The sequence below is a fragment of the Sminthopsis crassicaudata genome, chromosome 3 (assembly GCF_048593235.1).
Source record: "Sminthopsis crassicaudata isolate SCR6 chromosome 3, ASM4859323v1, whole genome shotgun sequence".
Classification (NCBI taxonomy): domain Eukaryota; kingdom Metazoa; phylum Chordata; class Mammalia; order Dasyuromorphia; family Dasyuridae; genus Sminthopsis; species Sminthopsis crassicaudata.
This window is the reverse complement of record NC_133619.1, coordinates 591176112-591198747: the sequence shown is the minus strand read 5'-3', so window position 1 is coordinate 591198747 and position 22636 is coordinate 591176112. Positions and strand designations below refer to the sequence as shown.

Here is a 22636-nt window from a genome sequence, read left to right as displayed (position 1 = left end):
GCATAGGAATCTAACTGATAAAATACCCATTGTACTACTTACCCCCAAAAGTCCTAAACCCAACACTAATTATCTACTGAATAATCAGTCATATCTGAATTGGCTTCTCAAGTGCCTCCACATACAATTATGTCACCTAATCCTCCTCATAATCCTATAAGACAGGTATTATTATTCCCATTTTCCTGATGAAGACGGAGAATCAGCTAATTTAGTAAGTAATAAAGCTGGACTCAGCTCAGGCCCAAGCTTTCTAATTTGCAATCAATCCAATGTTCTTCCCATCGAGCCTACCTGCCTCAAAGGAGGGCCTTTCTGGGGATACACAAAGTAATGTTGGTTCTGCTCTGGTCCCTAGAAATTTAAAGCTATGTCACTAATGACAACAGTAGCCCAGAAATAGTGTTCTTGGACCCCTTCTCCCTAAAACTTCAACACACACACACCCCAGCAGGATCTAGGATCTGACACAAGCCCCTCCCCCCCAAAGATGACTAATTAATCCGGAGGAGGAAGTTCTCATGATGTCAAGGAAAAGAGGTGTTGAAGTAGAATAACAGTAAAGCTATCAGAGAAGCAAGGTTGGTTTTCATCCCATTTTGAGTTTTTACATTTAGAAAAGGTGACCCAAGGTCCCTCCCAGATTACATTCTGTGTTCTAAGGATGCTCCCAGGCTGATATTCTGTGTTCTAAGATTCTCCAAGTTCTGTCATTCTATGTTCTAAGATTCCTCTTGGTTCTGATAATTTTGTATTCTGAGAACCCTCCCAGTTCTGATTCTGTGTTCTAAGAGCCCTCCCAGCCCTGACATTCTGTGTCACACTACCACAGAGCAAGCAAGCTCCTTCCTATTCGGTGGAGCTGACTCCAGGCTGGAACCGACCCCTCCTAACCCCTACTGCACATTACTCCTCCTCTCTCCACCCCCACTTCTCCCATCCCCGTGCTGCCAGGGGTGGCTCAGGGGCAGCTGCCTGTCTGACTGCTTGCCCATGCACCTGTTTCATGAAGCCTCTAGGGTGAGGGGAAAGGAAAGAACAGAAAGTCCAAGGAGTCTAAGCCCCACCAAGTCCCCTGGTAGCATATTCCCACAGCCCAAGAAGCCTAAGACAGGCCAGGTGAGGATCACGGGCCGTGGAGGGGAGCAAAAAGACACAACCGAATTTGCAGTCAGCTCCAGAACCTACTCTAGCTGGGCAGCATGGCCAAGTGAAATGAAAAGCAAACTAACTGCTTCTGAATCCCAGCTTGGTGGTTTACTGGTTTTGTGATCTTAGCCAAAGCCTGCCTGCAGCCCACTTTTTTCCCACCTGGAATTCTCTCCCATTTCAATTGCCCCTCTTGGTTCTCTGGTTTCCTTCATGTCCCAGCCAAAATCAACCCCCCACCCCCACCCAGGAAGTCTTTCCCAATCCCCCTTAAAGCTAGTGCCTTAGCTCTGTTAATTAGCTCTGATTTATCCAGTCTAGAACTTGTTTATACATCATTGTTTGCTTGTTATCTCCCCCAATAGACTGTTCTGTCCTTGAAGGCAGGGACTGTTATATCCCTAATGCTAAGCAAATAGCAGGTGCTTAATATAATATTTATTAACTGACTCCAAATTAGGTGATTACCCTAGATCTCTAAAGTCCACTTAAATTCCTAATCCTAAATCCTAAAACCTACCTATCCTTAAGACCCAGAGCTCCCCCACTGTCTTTGCTAGTTGAAAGTGATCTCTGCCTCCTGCTAACTCTCTTGTTACTCTGTTACATCTTTTGTGCTCTTATGTTCTATTCTCTATTGTGGTTATTTGAGTACAGGTCTTGTCCTACCTGATTATAAGCTCTTAGAGGACAGGGACCATATTTTTTTTATCTTGGTGGGCTCCCCCAACTCAGAGCACAGAGCTTTTGGCATAAGTGCATGTCACAGTATACTAGCTAGCCTGGTGTGGTGGAATGACTTGTATTTCCAGCACTTATGTGACCTTAAACAAGTCATTTAACCTCAGTTTCTGCATGTTAGGCAGTTAAATGGGATGGCCTGTAAGGCCCTTTCCAGCTTGAAGTCTACGATCATAAGTCAGAATTCCTGAGTTCTAAACTGGTAACAAACCTCAATTTTTCTATCTGTAAAATGAGTGTTGGCACTACATGGTCTTTGATCTGCCCTCCCCTTCTATGTTCTAAGGTTCCTTGCCACTCTAACATTCTGTAGGTCTCCGTAGACTAAGGTCCTCCCAGTTCTAATGTTGTCTGAATCTCTTCCATTCTTTTCTGCCATTCCATTCCCTAGGTTCCCAGCCCTGCGACAACAGAACCCCTTAACAAGGGATGGAAAAAGACAAAGATTTCAACCTTCATTCAGCCATGAACCCTTAGTTTCTTCTCTTTTACTTTCTTCCTTACAAGGGCCAGGCTCCTGGAATCCATTCCACTCCTCAGTGCTTCCCTTCTGCCCAGGATTCCCTCCCCTTTCCAGGACAGAATCCTCTCCTTCTAAGTGGTCAGGCTCTCCCCAGTAGGCCAGACCACAAATCAGTGGCCAAAGGCTCAGACCTCCAGGACTCCAGTAGGGATGCCTCCTCACAGATCATTCCAGTTGAAAGGGAACTTGGACCATCTAGGCCAACCCTTCATTTTACAGATGAGAAATTGGGGCACAGACACTGGAAAGGATCTGTCCCACAACCACATGAAAAGATTCATAGGCCAGGCTTTCCTTCACCACAGGGCTCAGAATAAATTTAGCACTGATCTGAACCCCTTGGGTCTCAAGAAAAGAAGCAGAATTAGAGGCCAAGAGACTCAGCATGGAAAGAAAACTGAGTGAGGGGGGGAGCTAGGGGGGCCCAAGAGGCTCTCCTGGGATTTGAATTCTGTTCTTAATTGTCCCTGGAGCCAGTTTATCTGGAAGGTTATTTCCAGGATCAGTTTGTTGTCTCTTTATTTTGCAAACAGCCCCAGCAGAGCCTCCTCACCTCCCCCTCCTTCCCTCCTTCAATCACTCAGGGGCTATTTATTTCTGGTGACAAGCCCCATCGTCCCTTGGTGGGGGTGTATCAAAGCATTGGAGGGGACAGGGTGTCACTGGCAGCAGGCAGGCAGTCACCCAGCCTCCTATGGCACAGGAGTAGGTCGAAGCAAAAAAAGCTCTAACACCCCCACCCCCAGCCACTGGCCTTTCTCTCTTGCTTTTCTAAAAGTACTGGGATCAAAGGATCAAGGATCATCAGGCTCTCCCCAGGGCCCCAAAGGTCAAGGCTATTTCTGGACTCTGGGGAAACAGAGGCAGTAGAGTCAGGATATTTTTGGTGTCAGAGATGGGGCCTGAGGGTAGGTTGGAGAAAGAGGCGTCTCCCTTCAACTATTCCCCCAACTCTCTACATACACACACTCTCTCTCTGTCTCTCTGTCTCTCTGTCTCTGTCTCTTTGTCTGTCTCTCCTCTCTCTCTTTCTTTCTCTCTCTCTCTCTCTCTCTCTCTCTCTCTCTCTTTCTCTCTCTCTCTCTCTCTCTCTCTCTCTCTCTCTCTCTCTCTCTCTCTCTCAGCATTGAGAACTTTTAAAGAACTCTGGAAGGTCACAGATCCATTTGCAAGAATTTTCCTCCTTGCTGTTACCACTATGAGTAATAGGAGTATGCCCCCTTCCCCCCTCCCCGAACCTCTCAAATCACTGAGGGAGAATGACACATTACTCATGTAACTTTGGGGGAATATGATTGTTCTCTCAACCTGTTTTTGTTTTGCTTTTTTCCCCTGTAAAATGGGAAAGCTCTGAAATTCCCTGATACGGTGGGAAGCCATTGACTGCAGTTAAAGGCCTGGGTTCAAATTTCCTCCCTTCCAAAGATGATTTTAAACAAGTTTCCAGGCCTCAGGTTCCCCACATGTACAATGAGGAAATTACAATAGATAACCTCAGCGTGGTCCCTCCAACTCTGGGTCTATGATACTATAACTAGTTGTTCTTTAAATATCCTTCCAGCCTTATATCTAACCATTCTATAACCTGGGACACCAACATGCCCCTACTCTGTCCCTGCCCTGGCTACAGCTAAGCTACCCCCAATTGAGTGCACCCCCCAGTCGTGGATTCTAACTTGTACTCAGTAGTCATACTGGACTAGGGATCACAGGGACAAAAGACACTTTTGTCCAAGCACAGGTAGGAATTCCTTGAAGCCATATTCAGATTCTTGGAGTAGAAAGATTCCACTTTGTGAAAAGGGAAGAGATCAGCCGATAATGAGTGAGTCAGAGGACCTGGGATAGTAGAAAACAAGCAGGATCTGGAATCCTATTTTCTGCCTTTCAGATCCTAGTGTTGATACTCTCTTGCCACTTGTGTGATTCTGGGCAAATTTCTCTGCGTCTCAGTTCATTTTCAAAATGAGGAGTTTGGACTCTTACTGGACCCTTCGTACAGGTGCCACATAAAAGTCCCTACCAGCTCTAAATCCAGGAGCCTAGGGTTCAGATCCTAGCCCTGCTATCTAGGTGATTTAAGCAAGTCGCTTATACCCCTCTGGGCCTCAGTTTCTCAAAACGAAGGACTGGGCTGGATTAAGAAAACTAAACTAAATCTGAAGCCCCGACCCTTACCTGGTAATACCTCCTACCCACAAAGGCCAGAGGAAGGGTCTCCGAAGAGCCTCAGGAAGGCTTTCAATTCAAAATGCCTACTATGTGCGAGGCCCTTGGCTGGGGCTCAGGGCCACAGAAGGACAGGTAGTGATAGACCAGGCTTGGGGAAGGGGCTCGGGGAGGGTATCCGGTGGAGGTTGTGGGGAGAGAGCAACAAGGAGGGGGGTGGGTCCGAGAGGCACTGGGCTGAGTTGGGGGAGGGGGGCCGGGGGCGGGGTCCGGGCTGGGCGGGCTCCCGCCCTCACTTCCTCCGGGAGGGGTTAGGGACGTAGTGCTCAGAGTCGCCCACACAGTCTCCGGACAGGAGTCGCTTGAGCCGCGAGTCCGGCCCCGGCCTCCCAGGTAAGAGCCACCGCCCCGCGCACGGCGGCGGGCAGAACCGGCCAAGCGGGACCCTGCTCCCGGCACCCCGCGCCCTGCCCTCGCTGCGGCTGCGCCCCCTCCTCCACCCCGTTACGCCTCCTGGCCAGACTCGACCTTTGAATGTGCCCGGCTGCCCCACGTCCCGGGAGAGGCCGTCCGCTCCCGCAGGGCCGGGAAGGTGTGGCGGGAGTGCGGGGGGCGGGGGGCGCTGGAGAGTTCTCGGCCGGTAGGTACACAAAGGGTTAACGGCAGCTGTTTCTCCGCCTGCCCCCGGCTTGCTCGCCTGCCCGCTTGCCCAGGGCTCCAGCCTCCGAGCGCCCCCAGAGCCCGGGAGACCGTGCCGAGCCGAGCTGCCCCAGGTCGTGGCCGGGGATGGGAGCGAGCTCCCGCTGCCGAAACCCCACTGACATCTCCCCCTCCCCGCCCTTCCCCAACGGCCGCTGGCTGTGCCTTCCCGCTGGGAACCGGCCGGTCCGTTTCTGATCCCGGCCAGGCTCTCCCCGGGGGACGAGGGAAGGGAGGCCGGGAGGGGGAGGCTCCCGCTGTCCCGCTGGGTGTGGGATTGTTGTGGGGAGCCAAGTTGGAGAAGGAAAAGACAAACTCGGAGACACCCAGAGACCGAGACACAACAATTGAGAGACAAAGATGGAGGAGGCATCGGGGAAAGAGAAGCAGACACACAGAGACTCAGACATACCTGGCCAGCCCCAAACTTTGATCTTCCAGTTCAAATCTCTGTCCCGGAGTCTCAGCCCCAGGGGAGAAAGACTGAATGAACTGGCCATCCTGGAGTCCCGGGGCGCTTCCCCAGGCGCCCCCTTCCCAAGCCTTTTCCTTTTTCAAGCTGCATTGGCCTTCCAGGCCCCCGTGTTGGGGGAGGGGGGAGAGAATTTAGGTTTGGTGCCAGGCAGCTGGTAGGAGACAGAGAGGGAGGGGGGGAAGGGAGGAAGAGAGTTAAATTTCTCCCCTTGAGTATTCTGTCAACAAACCCACCATCCCCAGGAATCTGAGGAAGGGGAGGAAAGGGGGAGGAGGGCAGAGAGAGAAGGTTGTAGTTGTAGTCACAGCTGGGGGGTGGGGGGCAGGGCAGGCTTCTGCTAGCCAGTGGGGAAATGAATGTCCTCACATTTGTATGCCCTTCCAAACCGTGTATTTAGTGGGCATAATGGGAAACTTGATTGGCATGAACCTTTAGGGAACTGGGAGTGGCCGACCCACCTCCACCCCCACAGGGAACCTAGCCCCTAACCCTGTTAATGTTCTCTGAACATTTCCAAATGCCTCTTCTCCCCGGAGAATTCAGTATGGGCAGCCTCCTAGCAACCCGTGGTTTCTAAGGGACTCAGAGGCGATCCACCAGGTGTTATCAGAAAGAAGGTGTCTCTGGTAACCCTGAAGTCTGGGATTCTGGAAAGTAGCTTTTCAACGGGAGCTAAGCTGAATGTGGGGGAGACCTGGGCGGGCACTTCATTCTCCTGCTGATCCTAGAGCCTTCACCACAGTTTTGCCCTTAGAGAGGGGCTCCATTCTTTGGCTGTAGAGTACAATAGAGGGAGGAAACAAGCAAGTTTTAAATTAAACTTGGTCACCTTCATGGTCCAATTCTTCGAAACCTCTGAAATCTCCCACCCGTTTTACCGATGAGGAAATTGAGGCAAATGGGGTGGTGATTTACATGGGGTCACACAGCTTTGACATGTCTTGAGACTACATCTGAACTCAAGTCTTGTATTAGCACTCTATCCAGGGCCATTTCTTACCTAGACTTATCCCTGAATGGGCGTTGCCACAATCTGAGATCTGTTAAGGACCTTAAGTTAAGAAGGCCAGTCTCCCACTTTATCCAGGGCCATCTTCAGTCTTCCCAATGTCTTTCTTGTCACTGGACCCAGATGGCTCCGGAGAAGGTGAGGCTAGTGATTTTGCTCCGCCTTCCCTCACCTAAATCCAATCCACTTCCATAGAATACAACCATTCCATTCAATTCAAATTGAATATTTATTACCAAATGAGTGCAAGCACTATGTTCCATTTCAAGAATACAGAGATGACAATTTCTAGAGCCACTGCTCTAACCTGGCTAACCTGGACTCTGCTTTGGAGGACCTGACTTGATGGGAACAAAATTAAACCTCCTCCTAGAGAGAATGTGATAGGAGCAAAGAGTTAGAGCCAGTGCTATGAGAAACTTAAGAAGGGAGTGCACACAGAAGATACTCCTTCTTGGAAGAGTCTCAACCTTGGACTAAAGCCTATGGAGATTCTTTAATCTTTGTTACTCACCAACACTGCACTGGGGAAACTCAAAACCTGCCCACTCCCGAGCATAGGGAATCAATAACATAGGGTGCTGCCCCTGGCCATGCAGACGGACTTCCAGAGTTTAAGAATGGACTAAATGGCTCAGTGTAGATCTCAGAGAAGTGATATTCTTTTGCTTGTAGCTCTGGTACTCTGGGAGAAGAGGGAATCAAATACACACAAACTGCATCCTAGTGACTTCTTGTCCTCAGCCCCAATCTGGCCAGCACTTAAAGCTGAGGGGCAGAAAGCTCAGCAAAAGCAGATGGAGGGAATGGTGAGAATAGGGGGGGAAAAAGGAGGAAGAGAAAAGAGAGTGACCCTGAGGGCTTCTACATCTCACCCAGAAGGCTTGGCTACTACAGGAAGACCAGATAGACTTTGTAGTGTATGGAGTATCGGTCCAGAATCTGATGTTGGTTTAAGTTCTGCCATTGGCAGCTAAGGATAATGCCTGTAGTTACTACTTCAAAGGGCTGTGAGGATTTAATAAGATAATCTATGGTAAGTGCTTTATGAATGTCAACTAGTATTCTTTAATTTCCTCCTCTCCTCAACTCTGGAGGGGAAACCCCTTGTCTCAAGAGCTGGAAGCCAGGCCAGGGAGGAAGGAAAGGGTCCTGAACACTCCCAGACGGATGTCCTGCCACGCTCCCCACCTGCACAGACCATTCTTACAAATAGTGTTGAATGGCCAAGCAGAGCTTCAGATGCTGAGCCAAAGGAAGCATGGACTGGGGGGTGGCATGGAGGGGAAAGAATGGGGGGATAGGTATCCAGGCTAGAAGGGAGGAAGATTCTGGAAAACAGGAATCTGTTTTCCCCAGAGCTTTCTTAATTCTTAATTCTGCATAACCCTTTCCCAGAGGGGTCTTCCCTCGGTACAGAAGGGGAAGCTGAGTCACAGAGCAATAGTCCCCTCGGGAATATGTTCAGGGATCCTAATAGAGTCCTATATTGTTTGCTCTTGGAGACTTCAGTCAGTTAAGCACTGGTTTCCTATAGCATACTGTACACCCTAGAGGAACAGGAGCCAACAACTCATTTCTGATAGCTCCTCCCCAAACCACCATGGCCCAAGGAACTGATCTGAACTCCTGAGTCCCAGAAAAGGAATGTCCCTGGAAAGGATCATTGTGGTCAGGGTAATCTGACAGGGAGTCTCAGTTCCCCAAGAATGACAGATCCCCAAAAGAACCTCAGCTCTTTCTCTGGTTTCTTTCCCCTAAATCCATTGATCCTATCACTGTTTCAGGGAAAGAATTTTCCAGGGCACTTAGTCCAACTCCCATTCTATGAGGTGGAGGGAAACAAGAGAATCCCAACCAACCTGGATTGAGCTCAGCTCACCAAAGTGAGTTTTGTTGGGGAGGAGTCCTCCACTGAGGCTTCCTCAAAGTCGGAACAGAAGATCTTGGGGAAGATCTGGTCTCTTGCTTGCAGCTCCCTCTCCCCAGCTCTTCCAAAGGTGGCAGGGGAAGGGAGCGGGAGAGTCCCTGTGGGGAGGAAGGAGGGACAGCATTTAGGGAAGTGTGATAGTTAAGGGGGGTGGAAAGGTACAAAGGATAAAATGAAGGGAGCTGAAGGGGAAACTGAGGTGAGGCGGGAAGACCAATTGAGTAATCTTGTGTTGGGGAGCAGGGAGGATTAATGTAATGGGAGGCCTGAAGGTAACATGAGGAGGGATGGGGAGAGGTGTGAAGGGCAGCTCGCTTGCCTGGCTACTTTTTTTCCAATGGAATCAGATGTTCTGGTCTCTGTCCCTTTAACTTCCCCGGCTTTTTTCTGCTTCTGCTCCAGAGCCTTCCCATCTTCTCCTCCTCCTTCTTCCAGCCCCTTCCTGTCCCACTCGGTTACCTTTCTCCCTCTCAGCCCAGGCTGGGTTCCAGGTGCCCCAGGGAGGCCAAATTTGAGGTTAGGGGCAAGGAGACTGGTCTCTACCTACAGGACTTCTGTCTTAAGAGCTTCTGAGAAGGGGGTTAGGGTAACCTGGGACCCCCCTTCCCCCCAGCCCCCAGTCCCACAGACTCCAGCTCCTGCGCCTGCTGCACAGGCAGCTGCGCTGATGACCTCACCCCACAAACACGCTTTGTTCCTGAGAAAATGGAAACTGTCTGAGGTTTGGGGGCCGGGTGTCTGCAGCAACAGCTCCTAGGGCTCCCCTCCTTCCGCCTCCCTCCCGCCCTCCCCCCCCCAGCCCAGCTGAGAGCCAAAGGGAAGTAGGATTTAGATGTAGGAAGATAAGATAATTGTAGCTCACATTTTATGTGGCATTTTAACATTCAAAAACTCCTTTTTTCTTGACAACTATGAAAAAGGCAGAGCAGGTTATTACTGCCCCTATTTTACAGATGAAAAAACTGAGGATCAGAGAAATAGAATGACTATTCAAGATCATATAACTTAGTGATCAGGGCTGAGTGGCAGAATTGGAATTCACACACCTCCTGGAGCCAAATCCCACTATAAAACTCCATCTCTGCTTCCCTCCCTCCAAGTGAAAATTCTTTATATGTCCCCTTCGGAAAACCAGGAAAAGGCAGAGGGAACCATTCACTGCAGAGCGGGAGGGAAGAATGACCTTACATTCTCTTAAACCACAGGTTAGTCAATCCTAAAGTCTGAGGAGAAGCCAAATGAGATCAGTCATGGCAGAGATACAGGTAGTAGTGACCTGTCTGAGAGATACTGTGCAACACAAGCCTCCTCCCTCTTTGTACCCATTTTTTTTACTTTGTTTCTTTCTATTTGCTAGTGAATTTTGACATCTGGCCATCTGTGCTCCCCACAGATGCTGCATATGTTTGACACCAAGCCTGCCAGTTCATGCTGTGGGAAAACAAATGGATTTGAGTGGCTGGAGGCCTGGGGAATGGAAGGAAAAGAGGCAGGCTTAGGAGAAAGGGCTTCTGGAACCCTAACCGTTCCTCCTCAATTCCTAGGAACCTTCCTCCACTGAATTCTCACCCTTCAGCTTCATTCTGCCAACTGCTGCCTCCTCCCACCTTCAACCAGTCAATCAACAAGCATTAATTAAATGTCTGCCAGGCACTTGGCTAAGAGCTGGGGATGGAGAGAAGAAAATTAAATACTCTGGCCCTCAGGGAGTTTACATTACACTAGAACAGGGCTTCTTAACCCTGCTATCACTGAACATATTCTTGAAATATATTTTTATTACAATAATAAGCATTTTGTAATATAATTGCTTTCCTTTGCATTTCTATGGATTTTGTGGATTTTAAAAATGTGATTGGAAAAAAAAAGGATCCATGACATAGAGGTTAAGAACTCCTGCAGTAGAGCAATACAGTATGTTTGCAGATGGGTAAACTCAAGATATATACAAAGTAAATATACAGTAAAATGATAGGGCTCTAATAGGGGAGGAGAGATGAGGGTAAGCAACTTTTGGCATCTATCTTCTTTTTTCCCCTGGGGATGGACCATGAAAAGCTAGTATATTTCCCTCATCACCTATCCCTTAAGTGCCCAGCTGCTAGTGTCATCCCTCCAAAAATTCCTTTCCACTTACTTTGTATATTATTATTAGCTGGATTATATAAGGCCCATGCTCACTTATAGGTCACCCCTCAGCCTGCTACTTAAGTAGTACTTTACCCCAAGCTCTAAGGTAATCTAGGAGTCTATTTATTTATTTACTCATTAATAACATTTAATATAGCTATCAATAAACTAAGTTCAAATTTAAACCTCAGTTCATCAAATATAATTTATTAAATCTTTCCTGAATCATAGTTATTCCTATATATTTACATATTAAGTTCCTTAATTTCGTAAGATTAAATAAAAACATTTTATCCGTTAGAAAGAACAGTCATAGTCCCTTGCAATCAACAGTGTAACTGCAGATTTCTTCTTCTGAAAGCACAGTTCTACCGTTCAGTTCATTCAAGATCTCAAATAAAGTCTTTTCTCAAAAAATCTTATAATCCTTTTTGAAAAACAATAGTTTAAACAATACTATTAAGAAAGAGAACCTCTCCATCCTCTTTCTCTTAACTTCTTTGAAACCATCACTGAATCCGCTCTCTCAACACAATTACAACAGCAATTTGTCCACAAATCCATTTGGCTTTTAAAGCTGTATCAACTACAACCTCTTTGGGGAAGGTGTTGGAGAAGATGCTGTTATATTTATGTATGTGTATGTTGTCTTTACAGCTACAATGTAAGCTCCTGGAGTGCAGGGAGTTTCATATTTGGGCGTCAGATCCTCAGCTCCTAGCATGATCCCTGGGACATAGTAGGTTCTCAATAAATGCTTGTTGATTAATCATAGATTTAGCACTGGAAAAAACTTGGAGACTAATAATCTAACTTCCTCCTTTACAAACTTGAAAGCATTATATAAAAATAGTTCACTGATGAGGAAATCAAGGGCTTGAATGTGGATGAAGTAGTATGAGAGCTGGGATTTGAACCCCAAACTTCAGACTTCAAATACAGCAGACTCTGTAGTACACCAGAGTGCTTCCCTTCCTCCTTATCTCTGACCCCTGTTCTCTCTTGACGCCATCCTGGCTTCTAACCTCAGACTGAAGTCTCTCCCTGCTCTGTCCACAATTCTGGGCTCCAGAATCATAGCTTGCTCCCAGAATAAGGTCTCCTTGGTGCTCTCTGAGTGCCTGGGAAAGGGGTAGAATTAAGATGGGGTAGAAAGGAAGCCTGATAGTGTCACTTTGCCCCCTTACCCAGATCAGGGAAGGAAAGCTTGGGGTGGGGAAGTAGTGAGGGGGGTGGTTAGTGGAAGGAACTTCTCAGAGCTAGGACAGGAAGTGAGTCACTGGTGGGGGAGGGAGTTCATCCCTCCATCAGGCTCAGCTAGGACCCAAATTAGGAAGCAGTCTCTTCTTCCTGTCCCTGACCTGACCCTTCTCCCCTGGAGATTCAGAGTGGGGTATGTATCCACAGAAGATGGGGAGCCCTCCACACACCAGCTATGTTTGTCCACATCCCCTAGGACCTCTCGGCAGCCTTCAGCCACTCAGCCCCGAATTAAGACATCAAAGGAAATTCTCCCCTGTTCTTTCCTCAACATGATTCAGTCAAATCTGGCTTTCCCCTTCTAGGGCTGTCTCTGACTTCTGCCTCCCCTGCTTGGGATGAACTAAATTCCCCAGTTTAGCTCAAGAGTTGAGAAAAGACTAGGCGAGTTTTGAAAATTTTGGCTCTCGGGGCTTTGACATACCATATGACAAATAGCTTCAGGCCAAAGAGACTGAAATGTTTCTGGTATTAACAACCTGTGTGTCTAAGAAAGATTACCTTTAAAAAACAAAACAACCCATATCTCTTATTGCGCCATCCTGATTGTGGTACCCAGGATGACTGTCCCCCTTGCTTACCCTCAGGCCTACCTGACGCTGATCTTTCTTATTTTATTGAGTAGGTCTGAGGGAGTCAAATTCTTCCTGATTTTCTCTGTTCCCTTTGCACCTGGTAACACCTCCCTCCACAGGCTAATAGAATGATATATAATATGTATAACATATATAATATAACATGATAATTATGTGTTAATATAAAAATAATTACAAATAAATAAACGTGCCAGCTTGATTGTAGTATCCATGACTATCCCCTTTGCCGATCTTTCTTATTTTATTGAGTAGGGCTGAGGGAGCCGAGTTCCTCCCTCTGACTTTCTCTGTTCTCTTTACACCTGGTAACCCACCTCCTTGAGTTAATGAAATATATATGATAATATATAAATATATCATATATGTTATAATGATTATATATTAATATAATATTCTAAAATAAGAATTACAAATAATAAATGCGCCAGCCTGATGTAGTATGTAGTACCCATGATGACTGTCCCCCTTGCCTACCCCATTCTAGCCCACCTGAAGCCGCTCTTTCTTATTTCACTGAGTAGGGCTGAAGGATCCCAGTTCCTCCCTCTGACTTTCTCTTTTCCCTTCACATTGGTCACCCGCCTCCCCGGAACACTAACCCCTAACTCGTTCTGATCTCCCCCTCAGGGCCCTCGACACCACCATGAGTGAGGCCTTCGACTGTGCCAAGTGCGGGGAGTCCCTGTATGGCCGGAAATACATCCAGGCGGAGGGTGGCCCCCACTGCGTCCCCTGCTACGACGGCACCTTCGCCAACACATGCGCCGAGTGCAAGGAGCTCATTGGACACGACTCTCGGGTGAGCAGGGCGCAGCTGCCACTCTGGCACCAGTCCTTACGCTTAGGTCTATCCTGAGCTTTACTTTCTCTGAGAAATGGGGAAGGGGAGGCGGGGGGGGGGGGACGGAGGCTCTGCCCAGAGACCATGCGGCCTTGAGAGTGGGGGGGCTGGGGTGACCCTATCCCGGCGTCCCTTCAGGAGCTGTTCTATGAGGATCGCCACTACCACGAAGGCTGTTTCCGCTGCTGCCGCTGCGAGAAGTCTCTGGCAGATGAGCCTTTTACTTGCCAGGACAATGAACTCTTGTGTAACGAGTGCTACTGCAGCGCCTTCTCCTCCCAGTGCTCTGCCTGTGGGGAGACCGTCATGCCCGGTACGGGTCCCTGAGTGGGGAGGGTGGGCACGGGGGCTGTGCTGGGCTTACAAGGGGAGGGGCTGTGCCTTTCCGCCCTTTGATCCCATGTCCCTCTCAACTAGGGTCTCGGAAGCTAGAGTACGGGGGTCAGACTTGGCACGAACACTGCTTCCTCTGCAGTGGCTGTGAGCAGCCCCTGGGCTCCCGCTCCTTCGTGCCCGACAAGGGCGCTCACTACTGCGTGCCCTGCTACGAAAGCAAATTTGCCCCTCGTTGTGCCCGCTGCAGCAAGGTAAGATGGGGAGAGATGGGGGGAGGACATGCAGTTGTGGAAGGCTTGGGTCAAGGCTCTTAACTAGGGATTGTATCTCTAAAATATCCAGCTCCTTCCTGTGTCAGCTTCCCAAGGCTTTGCCCTGTCTTCCGAGGGGAACTAGAGAATGAGGCAGAGGAGTGCCCCTCTCCTCGAAACCACGCTCACCCTGGCCCCCTATGCCCTACCCTGTGTTTTCCCAACCTGCTGCCTCCTGAGTGCCTTCGCCCTTGGTGTCATGTCCCCTGACTGTGTCCCTGTCCCACCAGACACTGACACAAGGAGGAGTGACTTATCGTGATCAGCCCTGGCATCGAGAGTGCCTGGTCTGCACTGGCTGCCAAACTCCCCTGGCCGGCCAACAGTTCACATCCCGAGACGACGATCCCTATTGCGTGAATTGCTTTGGGGAGCTCTATGCACCGAAATGTAGCAGCTGCAAGCGGCCCATCACAGGTGGGGGATTGGAGCTGTTGGGGAGGGGGTTGTGGTGGTAGGGGCTAGTTGGGGGACCTTTCCCTGGCCCATAATGGGGACCCATCACATTGTAGCTGGAGGAGTGAAGGAAGCCTTCTGGGAAGAGGAGGAGGGTTTTGGGGGATCCGACCTCACCTTTTCCATTCCCCTACCCCAAACAGGACTTGGCGGGGGCAAGTATGTGTCATTTGAAGATCGGCACTGGCACCACAGCTGCTTCTCCTGTGCCCGCTGCTCAACTTCCCTCGTGGGCCAGGGATTCATACCTGATGGAGATCAAGTTATCTGCCAAGGATGCAGCCAAGCTGATCTCTGAAGGAGCCTCCCCGGCTGGGGACCTCCCAGGATATAGCCACCTCAAAACTGGGGTCTACTATAAACCCAAATGTCCCCTTGGCTGTCCCGTCCCAAACTCAGGATGCCCCCATTCCCACAGCTCCCCACTCCCAGTTCAGGATGTAGTGAGCTCCCCGTTGCTGGAGGAGAGGCCGGACGACCATTTGTTCAGGATGTTGTAGAACAATCTTTCTGCTCAGGTAGAGCTTGGAACCTTCTAACTCTTGGAGACAATGGAACCCAAGATTCTCACTAAGGGCCTCCTGCCCTGCCTGAAATCCTAAGCCCCAAGTCTCTAACCAAAGTCCTTAAACTTGAGAGCGCTCCTGGCCTCCCCAAAGCCAGGGCTGAGGGCCTCAAAACCCTGATTTTCTTCATCCTCCCAGATGGTCTTCCACCCAGGCCATTCAGCAGAGGCCTGACTGACATGACCCTTTGCTGTCCTCATCTGAGGCCTGGGGTGGGGGCAGGATGGGAGTATGGCCGTGAGAAGGAGAAAAAGACACAGGGGCCTCATTGGGGCTGGGGGAGTGAAGGGGAAGGGGAACCATCCATCCTCTCTCTCCTTTCTTGCTTCTGCAATAAAAGTGTGATGAAACTGTAGCAGTTATTTTTTGAGGTGGGGAGGCTTCCTCTTTTTGCTCCCAAAATCTTTTCTCTCTGCAAAGAGCATGGGTGCTAAACCCACATCTGGCAGGATCTCTGGAGAATGGTGGTCCTCTCCTACTGCCTCTGCCTACTGTGGAATGGAGCCCAGTGCAAATGCTCACACAATCTCTCCCACTCCCCAGCGCACACAGCATCCCCCACTTTTCCCAAGGCCTGGCCTCCTGTCTCAGCTTAAACAATAACTTGAATCTCCTGCCTTTTCCGGGGATCAGAATGATGGCCAAAAATAAATAAATTAATAAAATCTACTCCTTCAAGAGTGTTTGAAACTTACAGAGCCCTTTCCCTAACGTCATCATTTTTCACCATTTTGCTGATGAGGAAACTGAGTCCCACGGGCAGAGCTCATACATCAAATGATTATCAGGGAGTTGTCTCTGTTAGAAACATCCTAATTCTAACCCCCTTGGCCCCCTCTCCCCATATGTTAGACTTCTCATAACCTGACAGGGTTACAATTTTAATGACTCACACCTCTGTATCCCCAGGGGCTGCCACAATGCCTGGCACATAGTTGGTGCTCAATAAATGCTTGTTGATTGATGGTTTCTATAGCTCTTTAAAGAGGCAGGATACAGTACAATGGATAGAGCCAGGACTTGGAATCAGGAAGACTGCTGCCTCAGGGCAAGTATCAAACTCGGAGTTTTCTCATCTGTAAAATGAGTATAATTAATAGTAGCAACCACCTCCTAACGTTCTTGTGAGGATCAAGTAAGATAGTATTTTTAAAGTTGTTTTCCAGCCTTAAAGGGCTATCTAAATACTCATTATTATAATAATCTTATCCTTCCAACAGCGTTGTGAAGTAGATAATGAAAGTGTAATTACTCCCATTTTAGAGATGAGAAAACTGATCCTATCCAAAGGCCTTTTCACTTCCGTTGAGCTACATGGTCCTTTACAAACACCTCGGAACCACCCTCACCTCCCTTTTCCCCTAATCCCTCGCGCCTTACAAAGCCCCCAAAAGGGATGAGCTAGCAAGAAGAGAGGTTCCTCCCCTTTCATTACCACAGTCAGTCCCTGGACCCCCTTAATAGCTCCCTGCCCCCCAACACTTTCCCGCAACGGTTTGAAGTGGGGGAGAGGGGGGCGGCCCCCTTTCCCCCCGGGGATTCGCTCTCGGCTGCACGTTTTTAGCCAAAAAAGGCAAAGGAGCAGCTGCATGAGGCAGGAACATCTGGATCCGATTCCCGGCATGAATGGGTCACGGCCCCGCCTTCCCCTCCCGCTCCCTACGCGGGTGATTCATGGATAGGTTTGGGAGAGGGAAGGGGGCAGCCCCCAAAAATAGGAGGAGGGGGACTGAGGGAGGTCGGCGTCAGAATGACTCCGCGTCCTCTCCCCCTGGGGACGCTGGCCTCCGCACCCCACCTCCCCCATTCCCTTTCTCGCTTTCCAGCCAGCCCTCCCCCCACCCCCACTCCCACCCCCGTCCCTCCGTAACTTGACTGCCGTCAGACCGCAGAAAACTTCTTAGCTCCTTGATCCTCTGGGTCTGTCTTATTTGCTTTCTCCCCTCCCCGTGTCTCAGAAAGACAGACACAAAGACACTCGCCTCAAGTCTGTCGGGTCTAGAAGCTTAGAGTGTCTTCCCCACCCACTTCAGGGAGCCCGGGAGCGGGTGAGGGGGGGCAGAAATATTTCGGTAGCCTCCTAACCGGTCTTCCTCCTCCACTGCCTCCACCCTCTAATTCAGCCTTCAGACGCTGACAGATTAATCTTCCTTATGCATATATGAATCACGTCCCTTGCTGAAATAATGCCCCAGGGCAGAGACACTGGTGGTGAAAGGGATCAGAGCAGCCATTGGGTCCATCCCTTCGTTTTACAAGCTGAAGAAACGGGGCAGTGACTTGTTCCTGGTCACCCCCCAAATAGGTGGCAGATCCAATAGGTGGATACCTACCATCTCCTGACTCCTCGTTGCCTCCCCACTGACAAATTCCATTTATGGCCCTCCGCAATCTAATCCCAGCTAACTAGTCCACTGGTATGTCTCTCCTACCACTCCCCTGCCTGTACTCTGAGACAGTTCTGGCTCTCCTCTGTCCCTCTAGAAATCCCCATGTCTGGAATAGATTTCGGCCCAGCCTCACTTCAACCGGATCCCTGTCTGTTCAAATCTCTCCCTTCATTAAGACCCGACTCTGGTGGCCCCCTCCTCTCTAGCACGAAGCGGTTCCAGACTCCCCAGGTGAAAGGGATCTCTTCCCTCCACACATTTTCCATAGTACTTTTCAAGATTCTCTTGGGTCCATTTCTGTATCTCAGTTATTTGTCTTTCAGCCTTTCCATGAATTTGAGGGCTTATGGTGAGGTAAAGAGAACATTGAATTTGGAGTTAGCATATCTGTGGGGCTGTGGGACTGTGTGTACATTCCTTCCTTTCTCTGGGCTTCAGTTTTCTTATTCCTGCTCAAAATATGATAATAGGGCCTTATGGGATAGCTATCTTTCTAATCCCAGCTCTGGGTCACATATAATCAGAGGTAAATTGATCAGAATACCTTTTGGTTTTGTATTTATTTTTTTTCTCATTACAAACAATTTTTTTGCAGTATATATATATATATATATATATATATATATATATATATATATATATATATATATATATATATATATAAACTTAAGTTCCATATGTTCTTCTCTTCCTCTCCTCTCTATTTAGAAGCAGCTGGGTGGTATAGTAAATAGAGAGTTAGACCTGGAGTTGGATAGACCTGGATCCAAATATAGCCTCATATACATACTAGCTGTATGACCTTGGATAAGCCATTTAATTCGTGTTTTCCTCAATTTCTTCATCTATAAAATGAGTTAGAGAATGTTGATAAAATGAGACTGCCCAGGAATTGATGACCCTTTAACAAGTGACGTATACTTTCTAGGAATTGAATTGAGGATTTGATCAGGAAACAGTTCTGAGCAGTATGACTGATTTCTGTGAGTCCAGAGAAAACCAGCTCTGGATATTGAGAGTTGAGCTTCAGAGAGAAACAGTTTCAAAATGTTCAGCTGAGCAAACTACCCAGCAGAGACATTGCACCCAGAGCAAGCAGCATGCTGACACTACAGAAAAGAAAGGATTCTGGGGATCTGCAGTTGAGTTGCCTTAGCCCCATGTATTCCCTAGATATCCTGTCTGGTACTAGTAATCACTCCATTAATATTGTATGTGGTTGTGATAGTTGGGTGGGAGAGTGTGCCCCAGTATATTGAAGAGGATATATTGTTACTATTGTTCCTATCATCTCAGAAAATACTTTTGTTTTAAGCTAAATGTGTCAATTTGCTGATTATTAAAGGTAAATGATCTGGTAGGGGTTCATGGACAATAATTTTAGGAGTGTAAAAACATAGTATATCTTATGCCTATGGGTAGTTTCCAACTATAGCAATACAAGCCCAGAAGGCTCTATCACAGATGGGGCTCAAATAAAGCATCTTGGAGTGGAGATGTCTCTAAATTTGCACATCACCTTTTTTTCTAGCTTCTGAATTTCTGTTTTGCCCGAAGAGCACAGTGCCTTCTTTGATGCTGGCACACTCTGTTGGGCAGGCCTGTGCCAGTGTCTCCTAAGCAATCCCAATCAATTCCAGAATTCTTCAAAGAAATGTTGAGAGTGCCCTAGTAGCGCTTCTTCTGACCTCTGTGTGAGTGCTTTCCTTGTGTGAGCTCTTCATAAAGTAATCTTTTAAGCAAACATACATTTGGCATTTGAACAATGTGGCCAGCCCATCTGAGTTGTACTCTCTGCCATCAATTTGAATGGCTGGCAGTTCAGCTCCAGAAAGAACCTCAGTGTTTAGTATTTAGTAGTTTATCTTGCCAAGTGATCTTCCTAAGACAATTCAAATAAAATCGATTCAGTTTCCTGGCAAGGCACTGGTTTATTGTCCAGGTTTTGCAAACGTACTATAATGATGTATGTCAGTACAACAGACTTTCAAGTTCAGTAGGCAGTGAATACTTCTTCTCTCCTGATTTTTCTTCAAAGCCTAGGAAACACTGAGTGAGCTCTAACAATATATATTAGCATCAATACCTATGTCTACTTTATTAAAAGTATAGGTAAATGAATTTATCCACTGATAGAATGAGATGTGTGGCAAAGTGATAGGCTGAACATAGACTTATCCTCTCCAAGACTAAACATTCAAATTCAACAAAAGCAGTGGCCCCAAGGCAAAGATAGATTACCAGAAGACTTAATGTCAAAAGATTAGATTGCTTCTCCATGCTTGAACAGTTTGTTGCTAACTTGGAAGGAGAACTGAGCCAACACATGAGCTGGTAACAGTGGAGCAGAAAAAGAGCAGCTTTCAGAAATTTGTTGTACACACCACATTTACTCATCTGGGCCAGAACACTCACAAACATCAATACTGGTTGGATGAAAATGATGGGGACATTCAGAAGCTGCTAAAATAAACTGAGAAGTCCACAGGGTTTGCCAGCATTTCAATATCCATTTCAAGAAGATAGTGTTTAACTTCATCAAAAGTAAAGTGCAAAATTAAGGCAATTCTGAGATACCACTACACACTTCTCAGATTGGCTAAGAAGACAGGAAAAGATAATGACAAATGTTGGAGAGGATTGAGAAAACTGGGACACTAAGACATTGTTGGTGGAGTTGTGAACAGATCCAACCCTTCTGGAGAGCAATCTGAAATTATGCCCCAAAAGTTATCAAACTGTGCATAGCCTTTGATCCAGCAGAGCTACTATTGGGCTTATATCCCAAAGAGATCTTAATGGAGGGAAAGGGACCCACATGTGCAAAAATGTTTGTGGCAGCTCTCTTTGTAGTGACAAGAGTGAATGCTCATCACTTGGGGAACGGCTGAATAAGTTATGATATATGACTGTTATAGAATATTATTGTTCTATAAGAAACGATCAGTAGGATGATTTTAGAGAGACGTGGAGAGACTTACATGAATTGATGTTCAGTGAAATGAGTAGAACCAGGAGATCATTGTATACAGCAACATCAATTTTATATGAAGATCAATTCTGATGTACGTGACTCTTTCCAACAATGAGGTGATTGATACCAGTTCCAATGGTCTTGGAACTACACCCAGAGAGGAGACTGTGGGAACTGAATGTGGATCACAACATAACATTCTCACTCTTTTTTGTTGTTGTGCACTTGGCATTTTGTTTTCTTACTCATTTTCTTTCCTTTTTCGTCTGATATTTCTTGTGCAGCAAGAGAATTGTAAAAATACATTTACACATATTGGATTTAAGATATATTTTAACATGTATAACATATATTGGATTTCTTGCCATCTAGGGGAGGGGCTAGTGGGGGGAAGAATGGGAAAATCTGAAACATAAGACTATGCAAAGGTCAATGTTGAAAAATTATCCATACATATGTTTTGAAAATAAAACACTTAAAAAAAAGTAAAGTGCAAGTAAAACTCAGACAGATTCAGGATTCTTGGCTTAATAAGAAAGCAGATAAAATTCTGTTTTATGCTGATGATAATAATCCTAAGCATTTTTATGATACCCTGAAGGTTATTTATGGGCCAGAGATTATGGAGCATCTCAACTACTAATGATGGAGCTATGATCTGGGAGAAATAAGCTGAACACTTCCAAAAAATACTCTCAACCTCATCAACCTATGCTGAAGTTTGAAAGTTGAAGTCAATCTCTCTCTGGCCAAACTTTCAACTGAATAAGAGATTTTGACTGCCTTAGACTCTTCTCATGTGGCAAAGCATCTAGTGCTGATTCTATTTCAATAGAGATTTGAAGGGCAATGGGGCCCGCTGCTCATATAAAAGCTGACTGAAATCTTCCAGGTTATATGGCAAGAGATTATTTCCCCAGTCGTTCAAGGATGCCTCCATTCCCATCTCTATAAAGGAAAAGGAAATAGGTTGTTTTGTGGCAATCACAGAGGGTTCTCTCACTTAGTCATTGCTGGCAAGATTCTTGCCAGGGTCCTCCCTAACAGGTTGATCTTTCACCTGGAATATGATCATTTTCCTGAGAGCCAGTATGACTTCAGAAAAAGCTAAAGATTAGTCGATAAGGTATTTGCCACTTCATAACTCCAGGAGAAACTGGAGTCTGTATACAATATTTGTTGGTCTGACTAAGGCCTTTGATCCTGTCAGTTGGGTGGGCTTGTGGAAGATGAAAGAGAAATTTGATTGCTCAGAGAAGTTCAGCAGTATTATTGCTAATTCCATGATGGCACGCTTGGCTGGGTTCTGAATAATAAACTATCCTCTTGCGCTTTCCCAGTCAGCAATGGAGGGAAACAGGGCTGTGGGCTTGTTCCCATGCTTTTTGGTATATTTTCAGCAACATTGTCAGTTACCTTCAACCAAGGCAAAAAATGACCCCAAGGTGAGTTATTGAACTGATGACAAATTTTTTAACTTGAAAAGATAATTAAGTTGCTAAAGTAAAAACTGGAAACAAAATGTGTATCCATTGGAGAGTGTCTGAACAAAAATAACATACATATAATAGTATGCAAATGTCATGGAATATTACTGAATTCTAAGAACTTACTAATGCAAAATCAAAGAAAAATGGACAGAGTTGGGGCATCTAGGTGGTGCAGTGGATAGAGCACCAGCCCTGAAGTTAGTAAACTTAACACTTCGAAGCTGTGTGACCTGGACAAGTCACTTAACCCCAATTGCCTTAGCAAAAACAAAACAAAACAAAACAAAACTAGGGGGTGTGTATATATATATATATATATAATGACTGTAGTAATGTAAAATTTAAAAAGCAACACTAAAAGGAAGCCAACTTTGATAAATTGTGTCATCTCTGGGGTAGTGACATTAGGCAGCTATGTCCACAGGGAGCAGTTATTACTATTCCTACTCAGGATTCTATCATCGAATAACTCTGAAGGGCTGCAGTTTCTAATATTACTACTCCTACTCCTACTCCTAAGCCTCAATTCAGAATGCTTCCCCTTACCCCACCCCCATTATCTATCAGCCAGCTGGTAGTAATTAGGTTTCA

At 47.0% G+C, this 22636-nt stretch overlaps 1 protein-coding gene across 2 annotated transcripts; it reads left to right on the top strand.

Moving 5' to 3' along the window:
- Positions 1-4873: 4873 nt before the first annotated feature.
- FHL3 (four and a half LIM domains 3) lies at positions 4874-15541 on the top strand. 2 transcript variants are annotated; one of them, XM_074305207.1, is made up of 6 exons: positions 4874-4975; positions 13309-13480; positions 13661-13835; positions 13940-14109; positions 14400-14586; positions 14769-15541. In XM_074305207.1, the coding sequence occupies exons 2-6, from the start codon at positions 13325-13327 to the stop codon at positions 14921-14923; spliced, it is 843 nt and encodes a 280-aa protein (XP_074161308.1). In that variant the 5' UTR covers positions 4874-4975; positions 13309-13324; the 3' UTR covers positions 14924-15541. The 2 variants fall into 2 exon arrangements, with proteins under 2 accessions (XP_074161308.1, XP_074161309.1); XM_074305208.1 differs by lacking the exon at positions 4874-4975 and adding an exon at positions 4986-5222.
- Positions 15542-22636: the final 7095 nt, after the last annotated feature.